Source organism: Ambystoma mexicanum, chromosome 5p (assembly GCF_040938575.1).
Source record: "Ambystoma mexicanum isolate Mex_15411 chromosome 5p, UKY_AmexF1_1, whole genome shotgun sequence".
NCBI classification, from domain to species: Eukaryota; Metazoa; Chordata; class Amphibia; order Caudata; family Ambystomatidae; genus Ambystoma; species Ambystoma mexicanum.
Window position 1 is genome coordinate 461,098,093 of NC_090930.1, and position 20,557 is coordinate 461,118,649.

The 20,557-nt window shown below is 44.1% G+C and overlaps 1 protein-coding gene across 1 annotated transcript in view; it reads left to right on the forward strand.

Moving 5' to 3' along the window:
* The window catches only part of LOC138481019 (sodium- and chloride-dependent neutral and basic amino acid transporter B(0+)-like), a 753,261-nt gene that overhangs the window by 429,738 nt on the left and 302,966 nt on the right, over positions 1-20,557 (forward strand). The window contains exon 10 of the mRNA XM_069612866.1: positions 4,922-5,040. Within this exon, the coding sequence (XP_069468967.1) occupies positions 4,922-5,040 (119 nt within the window). The remainder of the gene's footprint in view (positions 1-4,921; positions 5,041-20,557) is intronic.

Sequence of the window (20,557 nt, forward strand, 5' to 3'; positions counted from 1 at the left end):
TGTCTGCCTGCACCTAAGATGTGGTTAATGGCTCTTGAGCCACTAGTATCATGCTGTCTGCCTGCACCTAAAGACCTGATTAATGGCTATTGAACCACTGGTACCATGCTGTCTCCCTGCACCTAAAGACCTGGTTAATGGCATTTCAGACACTAGTGCCATGCTGTCTGCCTGCACCTAACGACCTGATTAATAAGCCGCTAGTTCCATGCTATCTGCCTGCACCTAAAACCTGGTGAACGGCTCCGGAGCCACTAGTATCATGCTGTCTGCCTGCACCTAAGACCTAGTTAATGGTTCTTGAGCCACTAGTATCATGCTGTCTGCCTGCACCTAAATACCAGATTAATGGCTATCGAAGCACTGATACCATGCTGTCTGCCTGCACCTGAAGACCTGGTTAATGGCTTTTGAGACACTAGTGCTATGCTGTCTGCCTGCACCTAAGACCTGGTTAATGGCTGTTGAGCCACTAGTACCATGCTGTCTGCCTGCACCTAAAGACCTGATTAATGGCTTTTGCGACACTAGTGCCATGCTGTCTGCCTGCACCTAAAGACCTGATTGCTGGCTTTTGAGACACTAGAACCATGCTGTCTACCTGCACCTAAAGACCTGATTAATGGCATTTGAGACACTGCTGCCATGCTGTCTTTCTGCACCTAAAGACCTGATTAACGGCATTTGAGTGTGTAGTATCATGCTGTCTGCCTACACCTAAGGATTGAGAATCACTTGATAGTGCTCCTAATGAAGAGGACAATTCCTAGCAATCTCAACAAACGGATTTGATTAAATGAATAACATCCCGAGTGCATTTAAGTTCTGACGTTTCCACAGTCCAAGTGTTCAAACTCTCACATTTGTAACCCAAAATGTGTCTCTTAAATGTTTGAAGAAATTCTGTTAGATGTTTAACAATAGTTGTGTTTATATCACCTAAAATCTCCACCCAATCCATCGGGTCACTTTCTTGTGACATGGCTTGTTTGGTTTCTGCAATTTTCAATCTTAGTTCATTGAAAGAGATTTGCAACTCTTTTATGGTAAAGAGAATGAGATCGAGAGAGCACTTATTCAAAATCATTCCCTGATTCATAAAGAACTCCGCTTCCTCTGCATAACTTCGGTTTAAAAAAGTCCTCAAGGAATTAGATTGTCTTTAAAGTACTGTGAAACAATGACAGTCTGAAGCTCTGCACATGTTCTATGACTTTTGTTGATATGTGTTTCAGTGAAAGACCCGAGACAAGGTGCCCTGCCGGGCTCTTTGTGCCAGTGGGAGAGCGACCTTGGGGGATAAGTGCATCCCAAACCCAGTGGATGATGGATGTTGGGGTGTAATAGGGAGAATCTCTGAAGAAGGCCCACTTTCTGGGCAACTTGGCTGGGGACAGTCACACTACAGCCCATATAACACGTCTCCCCTAAGTGTGCCAGATGCTTGAAAAAACCCTCCCGCACATCAGAACCACTGGCCATTATAAATAGCACTATCCAACCTGATCCCCAGTTGTCTGTGTGGCTTATAGACCACCATAGGGCTGCACATTTGGCCACTGTGCACAGGGAAGCAAGCAGTCTCACCATCACACTCAGCATGCCTCCAAACCTTCAGAGGTTTGCAAACCTGCCCAAAAGTCTTGCGGACCTTCCCCACAGCTCAAGGGCCTGTGAAAATATGAAAACACAGTGTTTGCTCTGTATTTCTGGGTGAACTACTATGTTAGGTCCCTGTTGCCATGCCCCTCCCCCCACCATATCCAGGAAGTGGAAAGAGTGGTAAGCTCAGCCCTCAGCGTGCCACCATCTAACCCACAGTCTGCGCTGAGTGATGCTATGTTAATGATTGAAGTGCCCTACGAGGTCCTGCGACTCCACCGCCCCTCCAGATACAAGAAGTGGAAATGCCATAATCTCACTTATCGGCATGCCAGTGTCTGTGCCAAGTCTTGCTGTTTTGCTGAATTGAGTGCCCTGTGAGGACCAAGGAGCCATCACTCTCACCAGATCTGAGACCCAGAAAGTGTGACAAGCTCCCTCCTGAGCGCACCAGTGCTCATGCCTGACTCTTGCAGCAGTAGCAGTTGCTGTATCAACTGCCACCATTGAGGAGACCCTGCTTTGTGCTTCTGTGACCAGTTTAGAATTTTTTCTGAATATCCTGCTTTTGGCTTCTGAATCATGTTTGCTGTAGCTGCTTTGTCACAGCTCATGTCCTGTTTTCTGTGAAAGTCCTCCAGTTCTACGTCAGTATCTTTGCTGCCTTTCTGACTTTCTGCAGAAACCCTGTTTTCTGTGAGAGTTAGTTCCTCACAAACCCCTCTTTCTGCAACGCCGTTTATTCTATTCGCTTTCCTTCTGCAATCCCAGTCTCACACTTTACTGTCATTTCCTCCTGTTATCCAATTCCACAAATGTAATGAGTTAGCAGCAACTTGCAGTATTAAGCTTTACTGTGTGTTTGTTTCTTGCTTTATTACTGGACTTCAGTGCATAGTTTAAGTGACTCTTTAGTGCACTGAGTAACCTGAACTCTCGTATTCACTGAGTTGGCCGCAATCTATATTATCTGTGACTATTGCTTTGTATTCTCTGATATTCCGAGAAATCTAGGATTCAGAGTTTTGTCTGGCAGCTTTTCTTGCCTTCTTTCCTGCTTACTCCTGATACCTGTTCTGACTCGTCGCCCAAGATTCCCTCTGTACCAACATTCCCATGAGCATTCAGAGTTAGTGCTGTAGAATCTCCATCTACAGGCACTGCTTTGTACTTTGTTTCTCTGCCTATCCTGTACCAGGTTATTTCTATCCACACTGCTTTCTGCCTGTATTACAGAATGATCCATTGTTGTGCCTCTGCTCCTAATCCATATACAATGTGACGCCCGAATTGGTCTCCATCAAGATCAGATAAGGCAAATGACTAATATTGCCTTTGTCTAGTCTATTGTAGTCTTACCTGTTTCCGTATATAGTCTCCAGTTTTACCCTTACACTGAGTAAAATAGTCTCTTTAGCACGCCTGTGACATGACACTGCTGTATGACAGTTGCTCAGAGTGATCTGATTGTATAGATCCAAAGGGGTTTCCCTAATTCTTCGGGACTACATATCATATTCCAGTACAGCATTTATTCTGATCAATCCATGTTACCCAGTGCATTTGCTTGCCTTTGCTTTCTCTATGTTTCTTTGCTTATAGCCAGCTCATCCCCCTGCCCTTCCAGTTCCTGTGACTACCTGTCTCAACTCTGATCAGACTGGTATGTACCCAGCTTCTGCTATATGCTGTTATCTCCTGTATGTCTCCTAATCTACAGTATACAATATATCTTTTGCATTCTTGCCAGACTCATTTCAAAGGGAAACAAGCCTTGTCTTCAGAGTGGAGGCAACTGCATTACATTGCCTGTGCAGTATTTCTACAAAATATATGGCAGATATTGGTTAATGTGTGAAATTCTAATACATTTTAGCCAGGTTAACCGAATATCAAAGTTTACAAAATTACACAGGCTTTTGCTATGCCAAAACCTTCAGTGATAACCACATGTAAGCATGGTATCACAAGTTACCAGCACCTCCTCAAGTGTGCCCAATATATATTTGACTAGCAAAAAGTACCTATACTCCCCTGGTTCTCTATACAGACCTAATATCACTTATCAATTGTTGAAAATCAATGAACCTGTAATTCGCTGTCCCTAGTCGCTTGAGGTGCTTTGCTCTCTGAAGTAAACTGCACTGAGAATGGGTTTGTGTTGCTGGCTGTAATACCCGGGAACAGACATGGAGGGAAGGAAACTGTTGGCGTGATGCAGCATAATGGGACCCTTCTGTGTGCTCGCCCGACCAGTCCCCTCACCCTAGTCACTAGAGCCTAGTGCATTGCAATGAAAATATCTTGGAAACAGTGCGTCCTAGGGCCTTGAAATGTGGTTTTTGAGGACCTTCAAGTTGTGTTCCTCTCGTTGAGATGCTTAAAATGAGCTTTATCTGGTTCTTTTACGACCATATTGTTGATTTGCCAATTTCAGGCAACTATCTCATGTGTGAAGGGGCTGAAGTCTGGGGATAGGGGTGGGGTGTCCAAATGTCATGTAGCCAGTAATGTCTGGAGGGTCCGAACAGGTAACTATGCAACATTTGGTGCAGACTGTTGGAATGGTGTGGAATTGTATGAGGAACAAACTAACACATTTTCTGCTTTATATATACATATATATATATATATATATGTATGACTTCAGGGTGGAGAAGAGAACAGAAAACACAATTGTCATAGTCTACAAAATGACTTTGAATCCAATCAGTCTGCCTGAGGTCCGTGGAGGAAGAATAGCCTATGCCCAAGGGCCACAACTAGGAGAAACAAAAGTGGTTGCCAACTAGGGCATGACCACTGGGGTGCACCAAGCAGGCTTACATTTGCTACACAAGCAGCACATGTGGGCCCATTGCCAGGTAGGGAAGAGGCTCACAGCATGCCACTTCAACTGTGGAAGAACTAATCATGACATCGCTCCTGCCCATCAGTTTTACTCTGCCATCCTAGAACTGCAATCTGTCTACATTGTCGAGTAATGTTCTACAAGCAGTGATAAAATATAATTGATAATAAATCAATTTTGAGTGTTTGTTTTTATTTCATATTGCAAGGAATTAATCCTAACTATTGAAAAAGGGAACAAGGCTTTAGCAGAAACCCTAAACACATTTGTGCTAGAAGTACTAAAACCATGGATCTGTAATGTATGCAGTAATCGTATCCTAATATATATTGTTTATAACTGCAAAATGAGAAACATTTGAATGCTTTTCAGCGGAGAGAAGCCCTTTATTTTGTTGAGCCTCTTTGCCAGCATGCAAAAGACACAGCATGGACGGCTCTTCTAAATGCCTGTCTTTGTTCCCTGCAGAAACAGTCACAACCTCTGTGGAAGATGCCTACCCACACCTGATGAAAAGGCTGAGAATCCCCATCACTGCTGGGTGCTGCATCGTTTTGTTTCTACTTGGTCTTAGCTGTGTCACCCAGGTAGGGCTTTCACTGTTTCTCAACCATATACAAATACATGGTCCAATGGACGTTATAATTGACAGTCCTCTCAATAAGGAAATGCATAAAACGATTGTAATTGGTTATTTATAACACACATAATACCCAGATGTTTCTAAGCGTGGACCCGTGGATCGAACCTGTTATCTTGCTTCCAAGACAAGCGTGTTGCCCCTGAGCTATCCTTCCGAGACTACTGGGGATGATTCACAAAGAGGTTAACTCCCAGTAGTAACTCTGACCAGCACCTGAATAGGGACTGAGGACGTCAGCCGGCTGGCACTTTGGGCTCCATATGTCCACTCACCATATGAATCCGGACGGAGGTGACTTATGATCTGCGTGATAGAGGGGGAAAGGGAGTTGAAACAAAAGTGCTTAAGTTTCTCATTGTCATCCCTGGTTAAACATTTAGAGAGTTCCAAACATGTTTCTCAGCTATGAAATGCTATTTATGCAAAATGGAGAAGGTAGATTTTAATCAAATTGCAGGCATGCTTCTATAACATTTGATTGCAATCCTGAAGTCCTGATATATTTTTTTTACATTTAAATCACATTTTAGAAATGCCAAGTGTAAACATAAGAAACCCACTTAAAAAAAGTGTAAATATTTCTCACATATCAGGAAACCACCCTGCAAAACAGGAAGTGTGAATACAATGTTGAGAAAAACCAAACCTTTCCACCCCGGGGTGCTGCTGTAGAGTTCAGACTTCACAAACTTCCGTCGTTTCCATCTATAAGATTTTCTGGAGTAATTCTCAGCAAGGTTTATGCACTGCACATTTTAAAGAAAGGGAATATTTTCGGTTTAGAGAAGGGGGGGATTTGTTTCCACTGGGATGTGCTTTCCATTTTCGTGGTGAGGAAATCCAGGGTGTGCAGCACTGCAAAACAATTTCCGACTGCATAAAATAACATAAGAAATGTATCAACAGCATGTGGCCAGATGTAGGCACGAGTAGTCCACTTTGATGAGTTTATGCATTTTCCTAGAAAACAGTTTTCCAAAAAAGATAATAAAATCAGAAAGCAGACTAAAATCTCTCGAATTGGGCCCATGTGCCTGCAGTATAATATGTTGCTCTCCTGCAAGGTATGACACGGGTTAAAGAGATGCTGAAGGAAGAGCATTAAGCTAGAGCTTAGAAAGGCGATTCAGATTCCCTGCTGGTGCATCCCCTTCTCCCATGGAAAGCCACGCAGAGAACAAAGGACAATGGTGGTGGACTACCTGCTGCTCATCCTCAATGTTCTGCTGAGCAGTGGCCGGATATCACACATTTTAAAACAAGTCATTGTTGTTTATTGTTAACAACATAAGCAAATCCAAATGTCCCAACACAAACCCCCCCCCATCTCGCATGTATACTTTGTTCACAAAACCGTTAGTTGATGGAGTAGTAGACAAGATCAGGACTATTTGGAATAACAAGCGTTGAAAAAAGTGTATACAATTCTCCTAGGTACCCAGGACGGGTAAATTACTTTATCTAATGTACCTAAGAAAATGTCCCTTTATCCATAAACTAAGTGGCATAATTTTTTTTTATTTTAAAAATACATGGGGAGCCATTAAGAAACTACACTTGTGCTGTCAATGTGTCTATTCAAAATTGTCCTCCTACTGGAAGCATTGTAACCAATTGTCCTAGAGATCGCAGGGCACGGTCCCACATGTAAAGCTCCATAAACTGAGGCCAATTTGAGGGTAATAATAAAAGTGGGTTACAGAAAGGGTTAGAGTTGTCAAAAGCAGTTCACGCTTTAAACGGTTAGGGTTAGTATACAGGATCTCGCACACAATGGAGCATTACCAGAGCCCAGGATAGGGTTACAGTGTGAGTTTGTGTTTGGATGTATATATAAACTCTACTTAATTCTGTACATGCCTACATCGCCTAGCCAAAAACGGAATCCATCAACTTTTAATGTTGATATTGGAGCACTGATGTTGACTATTTAGACATACTTACAGGTGTAACATAAGATCTTTATTGTACCATACAAGTTCTAGGCCCATGGATATGTTTTAGTGCTAACTACCTAGAGGTCCCAGGGAGCGCTGCTCTGTGGTTCCTTCTTGGGACAAGCAGACCCAAAGCAGGCCTCCTCTTGAGAGCAGCCCCAGAGTGCAAACCAATGGCCGCCCTCACCAATAGTTCTGGAGGGCAGATTGCCAGAGACTGACTTCCGGTAACAGTGATTTACATGGAGCACTGCTGCCACCTAGAATGAAGCTATAGGCAGTGCAATGAGTGCAAACAACGATTTAAGAAGGGATGTCACCCGCAGGGGCGAGTACAGTAAAAATGCTACTCAATCTTGCTAGAGTGAGATCTGGATAATATATGCTCCAAACAGAGGTAGAATCCAGATTTAGTAGTAGCGAAAGTACAGAACGGGCCATACTTCAGATGCATAAACAACTCTTACATTTGAGTGATGGCTCTGGGAATACTAGCATCTAGCAACAAGGTGGCTTGTAATTTCCCGGATAATTCCAAGGACCCTTCTTATAAACTGGGACGATCTGATCTCAGCAGCCCTCCAAGATGAGAAAATAAATCAAGAGTAAATCAATGCATTAAAATATTTGAAAATACCCATACCTCTACATTGTCCTTAAGAAGCCGCTGGGTTCCCATCATTGCCTGCTGCCTTCCCCTCTTTCAGTCTGAGCCTGAAGCCCTTCACAAAACATGATTGCTAGGATTCTAAGCTCCAACTGCATAGCTAGATTCAGAACTCCCTTATCTCTTGACTCCTCCTCCTTGGTACAAATCTCTGAAATGGCCAAACCAGGTAACTTGAACAATAATATTACTAGACATTAATGGAACACTATCGTTGACCACCAAGTACATGAAAACCCAAAAAGCTGCTGAAACCTTTAGAGACATAGGCTCCATCAAGCTTTAATTCCTGGTCTCTGCTTCCTCTTCTTTAAGTTTAGTCAGCATCTTACATGATGAACTCAAGAACTTGGGAAAGTGTTGATCATTCACAGTCTGGATAGGCAGAGTGGTGCTCATTAAGGACCTGCCTGTACACCCTCTCATCATGTTCAATGTCAATATGACCAAATTGGCCTAGCGGCTCAACTGAATGCCTCTCATTTGACTGGTCATTATTGACGAACCCTTGGATTAGGTACATTACCTGAAAAAAGGTGGGATACAGTATTGTCATTCAAGGTTAATGCAGTGAGTGAATATACTCACTGTTATCTGTAAAACATAAGTAAACTGTCCCAGCTGACCAAGCTTAGCTGCAAGTGCATCACCAGGAAAGTAGGGAATGAAGGTGGGGAAATCGCTGAAAGGCACATTGCCATTGTGATGAGAGTGTTGCAATTGACTGGCTGTGTTGAACTGAAATGGGTAAAATCACCTAGCCTAAAATATGCAGGTCACAATCTCCAAAGGTCACACTCTCCAAGACAGTGCAAGGATCCCTGTGGCCCAAAACCCTGTCCAAAACGTCTGGTCTCTGGTTGACACAGGATATTTCTATGCAGAACTAATTCAAGCCTACTGGACATCCCAGGACAATTTTACTTTGCCCACATGGCAAAGAGGGCACAAACAAGTGGCTATATCTTGGATATTTGGAAAAAGTAATCAAAATCTGATAGAATTACTGGGAAACCATCTCCTTACCAACCATATCTCACTTATCTGGAGTATAGAGTTAGGACCACTTTTCCAGTCCGCTGTACAGAGATATGTCCTGTGACTAAAGAGATGTCTCTCTGAACCACTGATTAAGCACACTACCATGAGGAAAAGTGATCTTGGCAAACACCTCTGTATATACTCCACCAGTTGACTTGCATCCACTGGAAATGAATGGATGTGATTTGTCTTGAGGGCAGAGAGACAACAACCAGCAATGTCGGGAAATGGAATATTATAAGACACGAGCAAAAATCTCACATGCATAGAATAATGCAAGGGGATAGTGGTGGAGTTCCTGTTGACTGGAATCTTCACTAGACACCAAGCATATGCAGTGCTAGCAAGAAGGCTGACCCCCAGCCACAGTAAAAGACACCAAGACCACCAGGTCCCCTAAGAACACAACATATTGCAATGTAGGTGTAAACGTGCATTCCCAACATGGCTACACTTATTAGACTATGATAGTTATGTTCCGATTATGGCAGAGGTGCTACAACCAAGGGGGTCATTTTAAGTTAAATGGTAATTGCATGCAGGGGACCATCAACATGTGCACTTAAATGTTGCTGCATGCAATTCTAAACACTCCCAAAGTGGAATGTAAAAGTCAAAAGTAAATCAAGGTGAGATTGGTTCTGTTCTATGTCTAACTGCCGCGCAGAACAGGTCACACCGCAGATTCCAGCACAAAAGGCTGCATCCTACTGGTGTGACCTTTTGTGTGTGGCCCTCTCTTCTTGCTCATATCCCCACTACTTTGACACCACTAAGCCTACAGCCTACAAGAACACTGTGCTTTCATCAAGCATATTTCATCCAAGCTCAAAAAGTGAATTGATTGATAACAAACCTTATATCACTGAAATATATGCATCATAGGATATCAAAAGTGGGGGAGGGCATGAGATGGGTTTACAAGGTTTTAATCTCCATGTCATCATAGGAGGTTCTATGTACTATGGACCAAACACCATCCCTCAGGTTTACATCTTAAAAGCAACCGGAATATTGAAATATATGAACAATAGCATATGACCGCGGTGTGTCAAGGGCGCAGTGTTTGGCGCCGCTAGTGTGTCAACTGTGAAGATGTTCACCATCTCTATCCCTGTCGATACGCCGCCTGGACTTAAAAATCCCCTGCATTTGCCCGAAGTGGTGAAGCCACCGTGTCAAGGGCACAGTGTTGCCGCCGCTGGTGGCTTGCCGTGAAGGCATGTGCCCCTTCTTATCCTGTCACTAGTAAATTCGGTATTACGTCTGACAGGAGCAGCTTGGCTTGGTGGATGGGAGCAGTGGCAACACTAAGGCAAATGCGACCAGAAGCCCTAGTTCCCGGGAGCAAGAAAGATGATTTTGCCTCTGCTCTCGGCAAGCCCGCACACCATTGGCAGTGAAGAAACTTCTGTGGTTGTAGCAGTAGCGCTCTTCAGACCTGGAACCTTTATGTACCTGGAGCGAGGATTGTTTAGGCCCCTGGAGCGGAGGTGGGGATTCGGACTCTGGGTGCCCCATAAACCAAATGTGCATTCTTCACTCGGGCCTGCTACTGTTGCACAATCCAAACGACACTCCAATTAGTGACTGCAGCGTGCCTGTAGTGTGTTTATTGTTTCGTGCTCCAGGTGTGCGTTCCTCGACCTGAACGGGTCCTAAGAGCACCTATCACTTAGCACGGTATTAGCCTACATCCCGTGTAGGCTGGAAAAGGTGTCTGGGGATTGGGTGATTCGGAGGTGTGAGGGGTAGGGGAGTTGGATTTTGCACCACAAATCACTCGGGCATCTCTTGCTCCAGCAGCACATTTATATGATGAGATTTGTGAATTTACCTAGTGCTACTTAGTGTTTTGTGTTTTGCACCTGGGGCAGGAGGGCGGCAGTGATGCTCATGGGAACTTTTCAGCTCAAGTGGGGTGCATTTTTAGGTTTGCACATTTAGCATATTTTCACATTTATGGTTATAAAGCTCATGTATGTTGGATGCACAGTGTGTGAGCTTTGATTGTGTACTAGGGTGTCAACATATTTCAAAGTGTTTTATATATTGTAAGTGTTTTAGTATATTCATGAAAGGTTGTAAACTGGCTGCTATTTTATGCTTTTTTTAATGTACCTAATAGCCTATTTTAACACATTATCATCTACTAAACCACAGTGATCATTTTATGTTCCTCCCATATTCTTTAGCTGTGGGGGTCCCTAGGCATACCTGCTTTACCAGTGGTGGGCACATGTACTGTGCGGACTGCGTGCCACCTCTTGAGAGATTCCTAGAAGGAAGGGTGTATTTGATACTTCCCTTGGGAAAGGGTGGACAAAACTCTTTAAAATGTTCCAACGAATTGATGAAGTGAAGTGTTGATCACTGTAATCAAGGATTTGTTGAGTGACATTGAAGGCGACAGTGAGGCTGTAGAAAAATGGGGGCAAAAATCAAATTGCGTGGCGGTGAGGCCGATGGAGGATGGCTGGAGATAGCTAGATATAATCCTTACTCCATTGACCCCGCCATCGGCTGGTTGGCTATTGCATGGAAAAACTGGTGGGTTACACAAGGAATCCCTGGATGGGTTTGTACTAGGCAGGAAAGAGGGACAGGAAGCAGGGGGGAAAATTATCTACTACCAGTTGGTAAAATTAGTTTGGCTGGCTCGGTGCTCCCATGTATTATAGAACACGTTGCTAGCCGACCCCCCAGTATTTGCCCCACCAGGTCCCCGGAGGCAATTAATTTTGATTTCGTCCCTACAGAAAATGACATTGGGAAGGACATAGTGGCAGTCTCACCATCAATTCCAACTTCAAGTAGTTATTCTAGCCTAAGTACATTGGATAGTTCCAAACGAAGGTGGGAAGCAAGGAGGCAATAAGAATGTTAGTGGGGAGAAGCGACGGTCCAGTAAACCTGGTGAAGGGCAGAATATCTCATAGCATGAAGGAGACTGTAAGTAAAATTCTAGAGGCGCTGGGCCAGCTTACAGTAAAACTAAATGGGTTGTGTGTAAACTCGCACCCCCATATAAGTAGCAAAGGCCATGAGTACTGCACGCCGGAGATCCACAAAGGGACACCCTAATAATAACCAGGATAGAAACATTAAACGCCGGGCTTAGCCATGTAAATAACCAGCCCAAATGGGCTGGACCCATTATTGAAGTGATAGGGAAGCAGGCAGAAAATGATCCTAGTGGAACAAGGAGTCTCTCCAGTTGAATAAATGGAACACCCCACTTAATGCAAGTTGCCCGCAACGGAGGGCAGAATAACCTCCCCAATTCTGGTGGGGCTAAAGGGTATTCAAGACCTAATCCCACTAGTAGGGACTATAGAAGTGGGTTGATGAAGCACTTTGTAGTCATGAACTACGTCCTAAAAAAGCAAGAGGGAGTTATGAGGGCCAAGAGGCACTTATTAATAAAGTTATCCATTGGATTTGCCACACGAGGGGATGCGTCTCTGTGATCCAAGATGGCATTGCTATTTGTAAAATATGTAATCCATCTAACAGCAGGGATGACAACATCTAGGTCTTTCTTACAGAAGAGCGGCTGGTTCAGAGATTGTTGCCAATTGAACTTAGATCATATCTTCCCCCTGGTTTTAATATCTCCCTCAGGGTTAATCTTCCTGTGGCTGGGCCTCCATCTTTATGCCCAGTACTGGTAGGCCAAACTACAGGGCAAATAACTAGACCACTAACCAGGACGACACACAGTCCAGCTGGTGGGAGTGTTGAGGGTCATCCCTTTGTAGCACATGAAGCTTTGTGGACTGACTGCCACTGATCGCTGTAGTCTTAGCTGCTATTTTGAGTGCCCCCTTTAAACTGATGTCTTGGAACATTGCAGGGGTCAGCAAGCATCTTGCTAATAGCGAGTGGGTGATGTCCATGGAGGATTTTATTATCATCTGTCTCCAAGAAACATGGGCCATGGAAGAGATGACTATTCAGGGATATATGTCATTTGATATCAAAGCCAAGAAGGGCCCAAGGGAGAGACCCTCTGGTGGGCTTGTGACATGAGTAAAAGTTTCCCTTAATTGGGATGTGAAGCAGGTTAGCACCGGCTCATCCGAGCTGCAGCAGCTGGAAATTAGCATGCCTGGCAACTACCTCATGCTGTTGTTTAATGTCTACAATAGGCCCAAAAATAGAGAAATTCCTAATGCCATCATCACAGTCCAAGAGTGTATACAAATGGGAACTGGGCGGCAAGGAACATTTTGGGATTGTTGTTACGGGGGACTGCAATATCCAATTGGAGTCTCTAAGGGGACTTCAAAGCATATGGGAAGATCAGGACAAGGCTTGGGACATCCCACAAGTAAATACAAGCTCTCCTGTAAGAACTCATTGTACTGCGGTGGACACTACCTGTATTCTATACAACCTCGAGTGGAGGGCTTGCAATGGACACCTCCCGACTGACCAGCCCGCCAATGATAACTATTACTGGACCTAATGGTAGATCGAGAATAGATTATGCCCTGGTACTAGCGTGAGATTGGCATCAAGTGGCTAGCTTCCAAGTGATTGATCACTTTGAAAGCAATCACAAACCCATAATGATCCTCCTTAAGAACAATGGTACATCTAATATCATGCATAGCACAAACACTTCTGATATTATAGTTACGGGACATGCCCGCCACTCAGTGACATAGGCATCATTGATTTAGAAAGATATGATTCCCGGTATATATGGTATATTTCTGGCGCACAATGAGCTAGTATCCACCCAGAAAACCACTGATTCAGAGGTGCTATCAGAATTTGTAAAGTTGATTGAGCACATTCAGCCTTTTGTCACTGCTCCAAAATCCCTTGTTCATAATGGGGCAAAAAAGGCAGAAATTTGGTTTGACAGGTAGAGCTGCTAACACAAGCTGATCGACTATTTAAAAAATACTAAGAAAGTGAATATGGAGTACCTGGGTAGCAGTAACCAAGAAATGGGTGTATATCACTGTCAAATGGGGCTACATGTTGGAGTCTGTCAAGGAAGGAGACTCGGCTAAGTTCTGGAAATCTGTCACTGAGAAGGAATTAAAGGGGGATGTGACTCACCAAGCATGCATTACCCCTGACATGTGACATAAGGATTTTGAGCCTTGTACCAGTCCTTGCGTGGTACCAGGAAAGATGAGTTGGTACCTGTCCTCAACTTAGGTACATGTGATAACAGTGGGAGTATGCACCTAGGATTCACTGTGATGAGGTGGACGAGGTGATCAGGTCACAGGTAGAAGGAAAATCTGCCGACCCAGACAAAATCCCAGTTGATCTCTTCAAGAGCAAGCCTACGATATGGGCCCCAGTTTTAACATGTCTTTAATGCTATCTTGGCCATGAATAGAATCCCTGAGACTTGAAATAGTGTTGAGATAGTTTCAATCTTCAAAAAAGGAGAAAGGCCGGCACCTACCAACTACTGCCCAATTTCCCTTTTGGATGCGTTAGGCAAAATATTTGCCAAGGCAGTCTTGAAGCAGCTCCAGTCTTGGGTTGAGACCACAAGTCCGCTAAATCACTTGCAAGCAGGCTTTTAAGCCGGCATGAACACCATAGACCAGAGCATTGGACTGTACTTGATTATACAAGAGCACCTAACAGACAAAGCTGTATGCAGACTTTGTCGATTTGAAGACAGCATTCAACAGCGTTCCAAGAGCCTTAGTGTAGGAGGCATTCCGGGCTAAATATATTTCAGAAAACCTGTTAAATCCGATACAGCTCTTTTACACTAACAACATGGCAGTGGTCTGCTAGAGTTTGGCGGGGGACGTGACAAAGCCTTTGGCGGTGGCAAGTGAGGGGGACGACAAGGTTGTGTCTTGGCCCCTTTCTATTTTGCATATATATGAATTAAATTCTTTACCAACTTCTCACGATCAGCTCAGACCCTCCAATTCTGGGGAATGATTGAATTTTTGCCCTCTTCTTTGAGGAATATGCACTGTTGTTGGCTACGACTCCCTCAGTGCTGCGTGTGGCTTTTTCTTGTTTTGCAAAATAGTGCGATGAGATGTGACTAGAGATTAATGTCAGTAAGACCAAGTGTATGGTCTTTAGTCCAAGAAATTCTAAATGCAAAGCCCTGAACTTAAGTATGAGGGGTCACAATGCTCGAGCAAGTGCCTTAGTATGACTACTTGGGTATACACTTTGCAAGTGGCCCAAACTGCGCTAACCAACTGCTAAAGGTTTAGGTCAGTTGGAGAAGAATACTAGTGCCCTGAAAGCATGGTGGGAGCGCCACCAAACCAGTTGTTGAAATCTATCAGGCACAGGCGAAGGCATCAGACCTGTATGGATCAGAAATTTGGAGTATGTAAACCCTCTTGCCCTGTCTGTAATTGAAAGTAAGTTTCTCAAAAGCACTTTCTTACTGCAACAAAGCACCCTAAGTGTAGTAGAATGAATGGAGAGCGATTTGGGCTTCATTAATGAAGAGACAGGGATTAGACCCATGTATTATCCGTTACGGGTATGGGGCAACCCAGGTCTAACCAAACATCGAGAGGCCCTTGAGCATATATCACATCACTGGGGGTTGGGAAAAAAATCCAATGCTCATACATGTAAAAAAAAATGGCTTGTGAGATTGGGGCCGAGTTTTCGAAACTAATATATTCAGGGATTTTATGGAAACTGTCCAGGTGTTGCTCTATAATCAAATCATATGTACCGCAAATGTTCTTCCACCCATAGGGGGTCATTACAAGGTAGGCGGTAAGGGGTTAACAGCGCCAGTAAAGGTGCCAGTGCCAGAGCCGTCAACTCCTTACCGCCTCATTGCGAGTTCTGCTTGCGGGACCCGCTAAGGCTGCCTGGTAAAAACAGGAATCCTTAGCGGGTCCCGCGAGCAGACCAGGGTGCTAACAACGGGCCCATTATTAATGGGCCCGTTGTTAGCACCCTCCCCATTCCCATTGAGCCCTATGGGGGCTCGAATGGGGATGGGTTCCTTGAATGAGGAATTACTGGGCCCTCCAAGGTCAGAATGGCCCGGTAATTCCTCATTCAAGGAACCCGGACCCGGTACCCGGTAAGGGGGTAGCAATGCCGCGAATAGCGGCAAGTTTACCTCCTACCTCATAATGACCCCCATAGTCTCCTTTTTTTAAACTTGGCATCAAAAGGAGTTTACAGTCAGAAGATCCGAGAGACCTTTTAGGAATGTAGGGGCATGGTTTTTGTTGTTGAAGGAACCAGGTACCCACGCCCTTCAGAGCACTATAGGTCATACACGTGAAGTTAAATCCGATCCTTCTCTCCAATAGCAGCCAATGTAGAGTTCTGATGTTAGGAGGCACACGATCCTTCCTATTTAGACCCTTTACTAGAGTTGCTCTGGCAATCTGCATGTAGTGAAGTTGTCTAACGTCCTGCCTATGAAGTCATAGGTAAATATCATTATAATATGGTATGTTAAGATTATGGATTTGATACCGAAGACCACTGCCCTTTTCATGCTCTCCAGGAATGGATCTGAAAGAGAAGGAAACAGGTTAGGTTAGTGGATAGAGAGGGAAATAGAAGATAGCTTTGCTGTTCTGTTGATGCAGAGATAAGAAGTACCCTTAGCTCTGAGTGCAGGTAACTCTGTATGTGTGATGTGATGGAAGCGCAGAGGGGCGCCTTGCATGCCCATGGTGCTAGGCTGCATTGCCTGGGACTGTGATGTGTAAGCTAATTGTAGAGGTGTAGCATTCTATTCATGTCTGTTGGTAGGGTTATCCTAGCCTTCAAAGTGATTGTCATTAATAGGGGACCCCTTATAAATGTACTAAAAACAAATAAATACTATTGAGTTGCCATGTGTGGATGACTTAGTTGGTCTGTTTGTGTAGTCTATTGGAGTTTAGAGGTTGAGAATGTTAGTACATAGAGGTTTTAGGAAGGCCTGGTGGACAACTGGGAGCACCCATTCGGTGTGGCCACAGTGACGTCTCTCAAGGGTGCCCCCTGAGTGATGTCTAGATGGTAGCGCCTCCTAAGAGTGCCCCTTGAGTGAAGTCTTGGTAGTGACGGTGTTTGAGTAAGGTACTTGTGAGGATATGTCCTTTCGGTATCATTGAGTGGGCTGGTATCCCTGTTAGTGGGCAGTGTGGAGTGACTGGTCCTTTACAAGTGTGGGGAGAGTAAGAGGAGGAGTGGAAGATATAGGGTGCATGCAGGGCTCAGGAACAGCTAGACAGTAGATCACCATCGTTCCTGAGTGAAGTTAATAGTAGATAATTGAGAGAGGGAAGGCTGCTGGTGGTGTCCCTAGGGACAAATTAGCATGTTGTGAAGTCAAGTTGCATGATCTAGAAACAAGTCACGCAAATTAAATTAGTCATCAGAGAGCAACAACATGGTAAGGTACTAATTGCATTGGACATAAGGAAGTCAAATCACAGTGGAACCCCAGGAAGCAAAACCTCAGGGGTGATCATTTGTAGAGAGAGAACAAAATGACAGTAGAGCACACCAGGGTAATAACACTCAGACAATCACACACAGTAGCTCCAAAAGATACAACATTGATATGGACATTGACAGATGATGTGAGGGGGCAGTGTAGGGCCCCCACCCATTATCATAAGCAGAGTGTCAAGGGTTAAAGAAAGGAGAAACACTGGGCTCCTCTGAACAAGCTCTTTGAGAAATGGAAACCACAGGCCCCCACTTCACCTTCCATAAGAGAAGGCAAAAGCATTCAGAATCTGCCTTAGAAATTAGATCTGAAAATAAAACGATTTAGTTATTGTCCCAAGATGGGTACATACAGACAGTTGATCATCAATTAATATCTCTCACTGGTAGCGAACAATGGTCCAGAGTAGTCAGGCAAAGGGACTTGCTCTAAAGTGTTGTGCTGTTCCCTCAGAGAAGAATCTCTCTTTTAGTAGGATTAAACTTAATTCTATATTAGTCTACCAAGCTGCATACTTTGACCAGGCATTTAGTAAAACAATCAGAGACCTCTATCATGTCTCTCTCTAGATAGAGGAGGACCTGGGTGTCATCTGCATAGCAGTAAAAATGCATGTCCTGTTTTCTCAAAAGAAGTGCAAAGGATTGAAGGTTCAAAGTACAGAGAAGTGAAGGGAGTGATGAGCCCTGCGGATGGTTCAGTGTATGTTTGAGGGGTAGAAGAGTAAAGGGGGCTAGATATTAGCTGTTTTTATTTGCTAAATAGGGTTTGAATAATTGTAATGCCTGATCACTGACAATGTTTATCCAGTTTGACAAGTAGAAGAGAGTAGTCAAAGATGTTAAAGACGGCCAAAAGATCCAATAGGATCAGGGCCCCTATATTTTTGTGGTTCATTATTCGTCTTGTGTTACACACTCTGGATAAATCCCCAGTATTTTGGGGTGGCCTAAAACCAGCTTGTTGAAAATCTAAAATCCCCTGTGATTCCTGAAAATCGTGTATCTGGGCCACAGTGAAGAATTGTACGATTTTTACGGGAGAAGATAAATATGACTCAGGTTGCCAGAGTCTGCAGGAAATCTGGTTCAACATGAGATGGGAGTTTTTTCACAACCATAGGGTGTTACAGGTTTCTATGAGTGTCAGAATGGCGTGTGGCTTGCCTTTATGAGAGTGTTTTGTATTTCATTAAGAGAAACTGGGCATAATGCATTCAACACAAAGCTATTTGAAGGCAGATAGCCCTCAGAGGCTAATACAGCATTACAATCAACCAGTGCTGTAAAGCTACTAGTCAGCTTTGATAGTGTGATCTTATTCTGAAACAATATGTTTAGATTACCACAAGTAGTCTGAGAAGGAATAAAGAGGCATGCATTTGATTCTTCATATTTCTTTTAGGTCAATACAAATCTTTAAAGGTTCTTTAGAGCTATATCTATATAATATTCTTTGGTAAGACTTAGGAAGAAAAATAGGAAGGACGGTTATATTTACATAGTACAAATCAATAAATCGTCTCCTCCTGTTACTGGTAAGGCAGCTTTGTAGACTGTAGACCTGCTGTCCATGGGAAACCTGTAGATCATATATTCAAATGGCAGCAGGGACGACTCAGCCATTTACCCTTCTGAAATCAATGAGTACAATAAATTGGGGGGAAAACTCCTATTATGATCCTTACAATCCAGGGGAGTGTTGTGGCACCCAACCCCTTTCCTCCAATGTATTTGCTCTACGAGCTGGTATGGCTCAGATATCTGATAGATGGCCCAGAAATTAGCAAATGAGGGGGTCTGTGTGACTCCCCTAGGGTCTGTCATGGGTAGGACTCTTAGCTTGGCATTCGCTATCATCACAGGATCTTTGCTCCCCTCCTTGCCCAGGCCATACCTGAAAGACAAGGTCCAGGCACACTGCATCGAAGACTCGCTCTCCGCTAGCTCCTTACCACAAACCGAGGTGTATGGCTCTGCCCGCAGCCAGCATTCCATGTTCGCCGGGCCACTCCACGCTGACGCGGCCAGGTCTTGGCTCTACCCTTAACCCTATTGGATCGCCACTCTGTTTCTTTGCTGGGGCACACCTGTGCCAGTTTAGCAAGCCCCATCGCTCCCTCTGCACATTTCTGCATGCCCACTCGCAAAACCAGTCAATTCCAAAGCAGCCACCACAGTCAGATTGCCTTATTATTTTAATCCAACTCTCCTCTTCAACAAACACAGCTCATAATTGCTTTATAGAACCCTGCTTCAGGCCGTACTGAGAGTTATAGGCCCATAAATCTCACTAAACGCCCTTAGTGCTCTCTGGCTTTTGACATGGGGGGGTCATTACGAGTTTGGAGGTAGCCATGGCGCTACTAGCGCCATGGCTGCCTCCAAACCCGGGTCTGGGTGAATGTGGACTTACTGGGACATTCCGACCTATACGGACCCGGTAAATCCCCATTCAGTTAACCATTCCCCATTCCCATTTGAGCCCCCTTAGGGCTCAATGGGAATGGGGAAGGTGCTAATAACGAGCCCGCAAATTGCGTTCCTGCTGGGACCCGCTAAGGGACCTCGGAATAAGGCAGTAAGGGTTTATAGGCACTGGCATCATTACCGGTGACCGTTAACCCTTACCGCCCAACTCGTAATGAGGCCCATGGTCTTTAAGGCCCGTGACCCCCTGTACGGACCCTAGGACGGCTCTAGAAAGCTTAATCATGGCCATAAGAAACACCAGTGATTTTCTGTCTTTTTTCCCCTGAAAGTTTCCAGGTTATAAGGACACACAATCATGGATTCTCTTTTTAAATGCAACACCATTTTTACAAATGTGTATAATTGGAGACATTTATTAAGTATGTTTACACAATGGATGAATGCAAAACTATACACATTTGAATAGGCTTGCTTACAACAAAGACATAAATCAACACTTCTCGTCTATCAGTCTTTTCTTTCTGTGATTTGGCCAACCCAAGGATGAAACCAGCACCTAATAAAGAAAGAAAAACTATGCAAAGCAATAATGGGGTGACTAATTTAAGATCCTGGAAAAGTTATTAAAATATAGTAGAAATGTACTTCCCAAATGTTTCCAAAAGATTCGAGGTGCACATTTTAGTGTTACAATTGTTTCCATACGACCCTATGAACAAAGCATGCAGGGCCCCAGAGCACCTCATACTTTATTTCCTGTTTTTATTTTTGCGTTGTGTTTTCCCTCCACATTATTCTGCTACTTCGCAGCACTTTAAACAATGCTGCCATCCAACGGCCTTAACCTTTGACAGATCATCAATATATACAAAGAAAACTGTGGTAGATGGCCAGCTGTCCACAAATGCTGTTCAAGTGCAGGAGAAGAGAATACAGCGCTCTGAAAAATACAC